Raw genomic sequence first — 10,488 nt, forward strand, 5'->3', positions numbered from 1 at the left:
TCTAAGCATATTTTGAACACTTGTTTAGGCACGCTCAAACGCATCCAACCAATTATCCTTACAACTGTTGATGTTTGGTGTATTTTTTTTTAAATTGCTAGTAGAATTTGTTTGGAGTCCCTTGACAGAGAGAAGGAGAATTTCCTTCGGAATCGCTGGAGGATTCTTTTCGGAATCCCTGGAGAATTAATTTGTCGTCCCTCAACAATTTGCGTCGGGATCCTTCGACAGATTGGTTCGGAATCCTTCGAAGATTTGCCTCTACATACCTGGAACATTGCTCACGAAATCCCTGAAACATTAATGTTGGAATTCCTGGAGGATTTTACTTGTCTACTTGTCGACACAATCATCAAATGGTTCTAGCGGGCCTTTAGATTTGTTTCTGATTCCCACCTGTAACATCAAAACGTGTAAGTGGCCTTTTCAGTACATAAAACTTGCCTCCATTCAGCTCGTTACATGTCTGCACGTCGCCAACCACGCAGTCTACGGAGGGTCTGCCACCTGATCGATCTACCTGTTCACTGCACACCTTGCTTTCTTGTGCCCGCCGGATTGTGTCGCGAACCATTATCACCGGATTATTGTCCGACATTCTGGCTACGTCTCCGCCCACCATAGTTGTCCGATTTTCGCTGTGTGAACGATGAATGGTTCTCCCAACAATTGATGCAATTCGTTGTTCATTCGTCTCCTCCACGTGCCACGTGCTTTCGTTATATTCTCTGGAGCCTCTACCTCATGTACTTCGTCTTCGACGTATTAATGTTTAGTCCAATCCGGTAAGCTTCCCTTTTCAGTCTGATGGAGGTTTCCGGAAAGTCTGCCACCACGTCGCCATCTCGCTACGTGCTACTGCAGAGCACATGGGCGAGAACTTTTTTTTTCTCTACCAATTAACCGAATCCGAGGCGCGTTTCCACTCGAGCTTTTAACGTTGCTCCAGCTGGGCGAGATGACGCTGGATATAGGATCAGACATTTTACTGAGATTGATACAGACGTTTAAAAATTATATTTCATTTGTAAAGCACGGACTCACATCGTCTAGATAAATAGCTTAATGTACGAAGACTACAACCCTCAAAGACCTTAAACCTTAATGTCAAATGTATCCCAAATCTCAAAGCGGAGGGGAATATTTTATCGTTATATCGGTTATATCATTGGTAATAGAACACTCCAGTCACTCAGATTTACTCCCATCCCAAATCAATTTTATCGCATCGAAAAAAAAAATCTAAAAGTCTAATAAACGTTCTTCTAATAACTATCTTACCTTATGGACAGATAACTGTCGCTGAGCTGACCCGCTGTATGATCTGCAAGAAATGCTACGAAATGCTGGAACAGTTCCATCAGTTTCGTATCCGCTGCGTTCGCCAGGAGATGTATTTGAACATGCGAAGGTGCTTGGAACCGGATCGCAAACATCCGCTTCGGTACAAAGACAACTGGTACTGGTACTCGTGCCTTGGCAACAACATGAACTCCGTAATCTGGGGCTGCAGCGTGGTGTGCTGTCCGGCATTCATTGTAAGCCACCCGAGTGGGCGAATCTGCTCCAAGTATGCAAACCATCAGCATAAGCAGAAGATGGACGACGTCAAGGCGATATACTGCAATGGCGAGTACATTTACGATGGCTATCGATACAGTTTTGAGGTCATCAATCTGAACAGAACGCTGTCATTCAGCTGTCGGAGTTTGAAGGATCCCCATAATGAGTGCACGGCTGTCCTGACATCCAACGATCGCAGTGAAGTGCTATCCGTAGGGGTGCATAATCATGAACGGGAGATCATCATTGAATCCGCGGTGAAAGACGCAGTAGACGGAGCGAAGAGATCTATTACGTTGATTCGCGGTTTCAATAATGAACTTGTGGTTTGCCAAGGTTACTGGTACAGAAAGGTTTCGGAACAGAGCAGTGTGTCACACTGGAATTGTATCCGGAATGATTGCACCAGCACAATCACAATGGTAAATGGTACTGTTCAGTACTTTGGCACTCATTGTCATTTGCCGGTTTTCTTGAAATGGGGCGCAGAGGAGGACAGAACTATTGAACCGAAAACTACCACTCTGATGAAGATAGTGAATCCAACGGCGCCGAAGCCGACTGCGATTGCTGAAACAGCAACAGTACGGCAGATTCCTCCCGTAGCATTTCGAGAATCAACGACCATTGTTCATTCAGCACAACCGACGATATCCGTGATACCGTCAAGTCAGGCAAGTCAGACCCGTTTCAATGTTCAACCCATTGCAACCATTATTAAAACGGAACAAAGAGAAATGTCGCCAATTCACCTTACCTATAACCGGGAGACTCTTATCCCATCTACAATGGTCAGAACACAACCAACTCAACCTTTGGTAGTGTCCGCTGCAGTGATGGCCTCCAAAGCAGCACCTAGTTTACCGACAAGTGTGCAATCGAACGTCAATGCAAAATTCGGTAACCCTATCAGTGTGGTAAAACGAACGACTGCTCCAACGGTGCGTGTTGTTGCTCCCCCGCGTCCCAAACTAGTTCTGCCGTCACATGCGCCCAAGCTATCTGTTCTACCAACGCGAACAAACGATCAGCCCTCCGCCCCTACAGTCCCCAAAATTCTTCACGTCATGTCCCTGAATTTGGCGCATCAACCTGAACCAACGTCTGTCCCGGAAGTGATTGTTACAGTTTCTCAACCTCTGTCTGTTTCTCAACCTACTGAATCGATTGAGATAGAAGCGACGATCAAACAAGAGCCTGATCCAGATCCAGAAGATGATGCAGAAACTATAACAGATGAGATAAATACCACAGATCAAACACCAATTCCTGCTCCAAGTATGAGCGCTGACCCTATAGCTGAGCATCTCCCGAAACCTCCGCCCCTTACGCCACGACCAATGATGTTGGTATCATCGGCATCTGTGGTTAGCAACAACACTTTGGATATCACCTCACTGGATCAAACCTGCATCGACGGCTTGGAGTCGGCACCAAATAAACCGGCAACAGAGGGATTGCAACAACAGCGGACCGTTGTAGACGAAGATGTAAGTGTTCTAAGCTTGTGTGGTTGGAAATGTAAGCCAATATTATTTTAAATTTCTTCCAACAACAGGATGGTTTGCACGATCTTCAGGACGACGACGAAATTCCGCCGATCGTGCCCATCGATGCCGACATAGTGTCGCGAATAATCGGCAACGAATACACGACCAGAGTGCTTCCCAACGGCAAAACCCAGGTGATACGCAAGGCCATACTTTCACGGAGCTCGGGCTCGGCATCGCAACCTACGATGCAGCAGCAGAAGGTCTTATCGGCCGCTCAACTGCTGGCGGGGCGCACCGAATTGAATGTGAAATCGGTGCGAAAGATTGGCAGCTCGAATGCTGCAACCGCGTCGAAGCGAAACAGCGATGCGGGCGAGGTATGTTATTCAGAGGCGAATACCAGTTATCCGTTGATTTAATTAAGTGGTAAAAGATAGAGACCAATATTTGCCGTATTTCTTTTTAAAATTATTTTCATATGATTCGGAGAAAACAAGCACAGCTTTTTCAAACAGTTATTATTATGTAATTAATAGTGATGGAATCTTTCTTGCAGCTGGAAGATCCTCTCAGCAAGAAGACGAAGATAAGCGATCCCTTGGAAGTACTTGAACCAGTAATTGTGAATGTCGAAAAATCTACCGAACCAGACAATACGGAACAAGAGCAGGACGAATTGGCTGCAGAAGACCCCATCGCCGTGTCGACAGAGCCACATCAGAATCTGTCCGACGAAGAACCGGAACAAACAGATTATGCCTCAAGTGATGAACCGATTGTGAGATCGAGTAGTACATCAGAAAAAGATGAAAGTAGCAACCAGGATATGTCGGCCCCGGAACAAGAACGATCAGCCATCGTGCAGGAACCTGCTGTTGTACCAGATGTTACTCCAGATCCTCAAGAAAGTCAATCTGATAAGAAGATGTCCTCCTCCAAGTCGGTCCAGCTGGTCAAGCTTCAGCGTACCCAACAAATGCTAAGCCACGAGGGTCACCTGTACAAGCTGAAATGGCACAACCGACGACGCAATTATTGGGATTGTATGCTCCGTGAACAGGTCAACTGCATGGCCATTTTGGAAACGGTAGGCGAGGATAGCCGTCACTGGAGGAAATACGGTGCGCACAACCACAAAATACCCAAACCAATAATCAACGATGAGAATCGTAGCAGTTACCGGATGCTGACGAACGAAACCAATCTGGCGAATGTGAAACAGCTGCCCATTCAGACGACGAACATATGCGACGTCCAGGAAAACGTGGGCCGGATGATGAGTTTGGCCAAACGAAAATTGTTCGGTTATAAAATTAAAAGGATTGGCAAGGGTGTGATTCTGTACTATGCAAACTACGAGTACAGGTACAACAATATGGTTGGTCCAGGTTTCAGGTGAGTGTAATTAGTTGAATGTAGCGTCCTATATGATGTAAGGAAAACGTCGACTATGGCGGATCGTGTTCTATTATTGGCAGGAAGGACTTGCTTATAATTTTTTTACACAGTCAGACAGACAGACAGAATGGAGGACGGATATCGCCATCATAGCGGATCCCTACCGGGTACCGCCAGGAACGGTAGTTGGGTCACCGATGGGTCTAAAATGGCTGCGATATGGACAACGGGGAAATACCCAGTCCAAGAGTTGGTGTCTCGAGGGCTTCGTCATTGCCAAAGTCAACGGGATCTTCTTCTGCAGCTGCTATGCGCCTCCTCGATGGTCGATCGAGCAGTTTGGTCGTATGCTGGATTGTTTGACGGCTAACTTGATGGGGCGTAGGCCGGTGATGATAGCGGGCGACTTCAACGCTTGGGCCGTGGAATGGGGTAGCAGTTCCACGAATCAACGGGGGCAGATCCTGCTGGAATCGCTGGCCATGTTGGATGTGGACTTGGTTAATGTCGGTACCAGAAGTACCTACAGCTGGAACGGGGCCGAGTCGATTATCGACGTTACGTTCTGAAGCCCTGGCCAAACGAGTAGTTTGAACTGGAGGGTAGATGATGGCTACACTCACAGCGACCACCTGGCGGTTCGCTACAGTATCGACTATACGACCAGCATTCAGCGGACGGAAGAAGCGGTGAGGCCTAGCCCTCGTATGTGGAAGACATCATACTTCGACGACAAGGTGTTTAAGGAACCTGCGCCGCGCCTGCCTAAGGGCACGGAGGCGAATGTAGCGAGCACGCACAGAAGAGGAGCGTGTTGAACGACGAGTGGCGTGCGTGGTTGCTAGAGCCGCTCTGAAGACTGAGATTAGATCAAGCAAAAAAAAAAAACCTGCTTCGAGGGCCTGTGTCAAAGTGCCAACGCGAATCCCTGGGGTGACGCCTATAGGGTCGTAATGGCCAAGACACGTGGGGTAAGTGTAGGTAAGGCGCCAGAACCGGATGGTATTCCGAACCTGGCCATCAAAGCAGCGAACGGCGGGGAAGGTGCTCGAGAAGATCATCCGAAACAGGTTGTTGATACGCACGGAGGGTGCGGATGGTCTATCGAGTAACCAGTTTGGCTTCCGAAAGGGTAAGTCGACCGTAGACGCTATCTTGCCGATTACCAAATCCGCGGAGATAGCTATCCAGCGTAAGAGGAGGGGAGTTCGCTATTGTGCAGTAGTAACTCTCGACGTGAGGAATGCATTCAATTGTTCCAGTTGGGCAGCTATTGCAGATGCGCTCCTGCGTCTTGGAATTCCCGAGTACCTGTACAAGATTCTCGGAAGCTACTTCCAGAATCGAGTACTGGTATACGACACGGAGGCGGGTCGGAGGTGCGTTGACATAACCTCAGGGGTTCCGCAAGGTTCCATACTGGGTCCTTTGTTATGGAACGTCATGTACGACGGTGTCTTGAGGTTGAAGCTCCCGGTGGGCGTGGTAGTCGTCGGCTTCGCTGACGATATTATGCTGGAGGTCTACGGCGAATCGATCGAAGAGATATAGTTAACTGCAGCCCACTCGATCGCAATTGTGGAGGAGTGAATGAGTTCCAGGAAGTTAAAACTGGCTCACCGCAAGAGTGAGGTGGTTGTTAGCGGAGTGAAGGCTCTCCCTACCAATCATGGGACGGAAAAATTCCTCTCTACCGACCTGAGCGTTAGCGTCTCCGATAACAATTTTCACGTCATGCTTAGGGCACTCTCTATAGGCTTCATCAAGACATTCATAAAACGTGTCCTTCACGTCGTCGGATTTATCGTTTGTCGGTGCGTAAACGTTGATTAGGCTGTAATTGAAGAATTTGTTCCGTATCCTCAACACACAGATTCGTTCGCTAATGGGTTTCCACCGCATCACTCGCTTCATCTGCTTGCCCATCACTACGAAACCAACTCCATGCTCTGCTTTTCCGCCGCCGCTGTGATAGATGTTATACTTGAATGCAGTGTTGGTCGTGGGGTCCACGGCTCGGAATTCACGTTCTCCGGATCTAGGCCATCGGACTTCTTGAATAGCGGCCACGTTCACTCCAACCTTCTGCAGTTCGCGAGCCAGAAGACTCACTCGTCCAGGTTCATTTAGGGTCCTGACATTCCAGGTACCGAGTTTCCAATCATAGTCCTTATTTCGTTGCCGGGTCGGTTGCCAAAAATAACGTTCTCTTTTTCTTCTATCTCCATTTTTCGTGGTATTTGAGAGGCTTCAGTAAGCTACCTTACCGGGGTCGCGTTACCTACATCGCGCTGGTGGGGCTGCCATCTTAGGTATAGCTGACGCGATACAGCATTTCGTTGATCAGTCGCTGAGTACCAGGCAGACGCTGTTTGAGCCGCACCTCCTGGTGAACAGACGCTCGAGGCGTACCTTCAAACTCTAGCTGATGTCAGAAGGACAACAGTGCCTGGGATGTACTACCAGCTAAGTACACAACCCTTAGCTGGCAATCTTTTGTCATCCGACGACCCGTGGAAGGGTGAGAAAGGAACTTGTGGAGACCAGAGCTGTGTTGGGCGCTCCTTCCTTGATGTCGATCCACCATTTTGCAGCCCGATGGTGCTCTACACTGCCCATAAATTCATTACAGTCTCATATTTGCTCAGTCTATCTACATGGGACTGGATTGCATTTATAGGGCAGTACAGCTACCCGATAGATGGGCGGGAAAGGGTCATTTACCAAATTGCATTCGAATAATGAGATCTACCTATATCTTTTAATTGCAGATGGAAATGTGCGTCATGTTCATGTACAATCGAAACCGATGAGAAGTTCACCATTGCCCAGGAGGTGGGTATGGTTCATAATCATGATCCCCACGTGCCGGATGTCATCGAACTCGAAGATGACGCACCTTCTGAACTCTCAAATGCTAAAGCTCCGCTGGTTCAACCTAAAAAAACAGTGAAAGCCGTACCAACAACCAATGATGAATCAATTGATGTGGATCCCCTGAGAGATGCGATACAAGAAGATGTTACTGATTCGGACAAAGAACCTGAGCCTACTCCACAGGAAACAGAAGCCCAGGACGAATTGACTGAACAAACGCATGAGACACCGATCAATGAAAAAGCCCCTGTGACGAAATCTGCTGTACAACAGACACAAGTCCAATCCAGTGAAACGTCTCTCTTTGACGAAGATGAGGACCCTATTGATGCCATGCTCCGGGAAATTACGGGAGACCAAGATGAACCCACTCAATGTCTCACGAATCCTCCTTCAGCAGGCAATGAATCTGACGAAGAGGAGCTAACACTTGATCCATCAACCGGTGACATGGTCAAGATAGGGGAATTAAAACGGAAAGAATATCGCAAGACTATACTTGAGGACATCGTTGCCGATGAGGATGACGACGAGATGGAATACCTTGACCCACTGACCGGCGAAATGCGACGAAAAGGCGATCAGCCTCCTCTAGCTACTGAACCACTTCCTGACAATGCCGATGATCAAAACTCGTCGGATTTGGGAACAGTTGTGGGCCCAAAGCCTTCCAACGTAGATTTTGAGGATCTGCTCAAGAAGGGATCTCCGAAAGCACCACTTGATACCAGAAAACTAAAGGGACCAAAGAAAAATTCTTTGGCAGCACTTAAAATGGTTGTTGAAATGCACAAACAACTAAAGAAACCCGATCCCGAACGCAACTTTGAAGTACTCCCGGCTCCAGGCGATGAAAACAACTGCCTAATTCGGTTCAATGAGTATACGTATGAATTGGACACGGTTACCGATGTTGTCTCAGTGTGGAAGTGCCATCTCTCACCTCAGTACACGTGCCGAGGCAAAATACATCTAAAAAATGACTGCCAACAAGTGCTGACTACCGGGGTCAATCATTGTCATCCGTCCACGCAGGTTGATATGTTCACTGAACTGCCTCGGCAGCTTGATGGTCAAATCACAGACAGCGATATTGGTGCTGAACGGAAGTACACCTTCTTCAAGCGACCCGATGACGTGTATCAGTTGCGATTGGACGATGGCTACATGTACAATTGCTTGACCATCGCTAAGACCGGTGTCAGTTGTTGGCGATGTGCCGATAGGCAGACCCACAATTGCAAAGCCATGTTCACTATGGAGGGAGAATTCAAGTCGCTCGTTAGGAACAGATTTAGCCATCCGCATGATCCGGTGGACTTGGGGCAAGAAGAGGGAACTGAATCAGAGGAAAATGGTAAGGATTCAATCGATCAGAATGTTACGATTCCAACCAAAAGGTCTGCTAAGGATGAGCACGAAGATGATGTAAAAAAGCCAAAAAGGCAAACGCTGTAAGCATTTTGGTTGAGTTGAGAATTCAGTAACTGTAGTTATTAGTAGTATGTAATTTTATTTTTATCAATACGTCAAACTTGATATATGATTACAATGTATATATTATGTGTGTGTGTACGACAACTTTTTGATTCGAAAGTTCCAAAATTATTAAAATCCCTGACATGTTGAGATGACATTATGATGTGATAAGGCAATCTCTGATAAAATAGAAATTGAACAGAGAAAAAAAAATATTCCCCAGTTTCAGGGTTTGCTGAAATCGCTCTCATTAAATAATGAACAACGATAAAAGAGAGGCTAAATTCCCGGAAGTTGAAACCGTACAAGCCATGAAAACAAGTTTATCAATTGTATACAACACAAGTTCGAAAAAAGGGGCCAGCCCAATCAGGTTGTACGTAATGGATGGTTTGTGTGTGGGGGTGTGTGGGGCCCCTTAGTTAGTGTGTTTCCGCTTTTTATTATAATTGATAATTCACTCGTGAACCGTGTGTATCAGCTTAGCAGCCTGGGCACTGTTGTCCTTCTGACATCAGCTAGAGTGAGAAGGTGCCTGGTACCCAGCGGCTGATTAACGAAATGCTGTATCGCGTCAGCTATACCTACCAACGCGATGTAGGTAAAGCGACCCCGGTAAGGTAGCTTACTGAAGCCTCTCTCTCAAATACCACGAAAAATGGAGATAGAAGAAAAAGAGAACAACCGACCCGGCAACGAAATAAGGACTACGATTGGAAATTCGGTACCTGGAATGTCAGGACCCTAAATGAACATGGACGAGTGAGTCTTCTGGCTCGCGAACTGCAGAAGGTTGGAGTGAACGTGGCTGCTATACAAGAAGTCCGATGGCCCCGATCCGGAGAACGTGAATTCCGAGCCGTGGATCCCACGACCAACACTGCGTTCAAGTATAACATCTATCATAGCGGCGGCGGAAAAACAGAGCATGGAGTTGGTTTCGTAGTGATGGGCAAGCAGATGAAAGGAGTGATGCGGTGGAAACCCATTAACGAACGAATCTGTGTGTTGAGGATACGGGGCAATTTTTTTAATTACGCACAGACAAACGATAAATCCGATGACGTGAAGGACACGTTTTATGAATGTCTTGATAAAGCCTATGAAGAGTGCCCAAAGCATGACGTGAAAATTGTTATCGGAGATGCTAACGCTCAGGTCGGTCGGCTCAGAGAGGACTTTTTCCGTCCCAAAATTGGTAGGGAGAGCCTTCACTCTGCTACCAATGACAACGACCTACGGCTAGTAAAATTCGCAGCTGCCAGAGGGATGGCCATCAGTAGCACCTACTTTGCACGAAAGAATATCCGAAAGCACACCTGGAAACACCCAAATAATGAAACTTGCAACCAGATAGACCATGCTCTGGTGGATGGGCGCCATATCTCGGATATTATCGATGTGCGGACATTCAGAGGTCCGAACATTGACTCTGATCACTACCTCGTTGTCAGTAAAATTCGATCACGGTTATCAACTGTATCGAACAAAAGATCACAGCGAACGATGTGTTACAATATCTAGCGATTGTCGGCGGAAGGAGTTGTCTGTAGAGGACTACCGGTCTTATCAGCGTCTTGTACACATTTGGTGCGGTGGCGAATCTTTTTGACCGCAGTTTCTTCTGGAGCCCGTAGTAGGCCCGACTTCCACAGATGATGCGCCTTCGTATTTCACG

At 47.2% G+C, this 10,488-nt stretch overlaps 1 protein-coding gene across 1 annotated transcript in view; it reads left to right on the forward strand.

The window, feature by feature from the left end:
- Nucleotides 1-8,894, forward strand: part of LOC134223226 (uncharacterized) — a 29,418-nt gene extending 20,524 nt beyond the window's left edge. Inside the window, exons 5-8 of the mRNA XM_062702378.1 lie at nt 1,293-3,053; nt 3,122-3,433; nt 3,613-4,451; nt 7,226-8,894. Coding sequence (XP_062558362.1) covers nt 1,293-3,053; nt 3,122-3,433; nt 3,613-4,451; nt 7,226-8,789 — 4,476 coding nt within the window. The 3' untranslated portion in view covers nt 8,790-8,894. The remainder of the gene's footprint in view (nt 1-1,292; nt 3,054-3,121; nt 3,434-3,612; nt 4,452-7,225) is intronic.
- Nucleotides 8,895-10,488: the final 1,594 nt, after the last annotated feature.

The sequence above is a fragment of the Armigeres subalbatus genome, chromosome 1, assembly GCF_024139115.2.
Source record: "Armigeres subalbatus isolate Guangzhou_Male chromosome 1, GZ_Asu_2, whole genome shotgun sequence".
Classification (NCBI taxonomy): Eukaryota; Metazoa; Arthropoda; class Insecta; order Diptera; family Culicidae; genus Armigeres; species Armigeres subalbatus.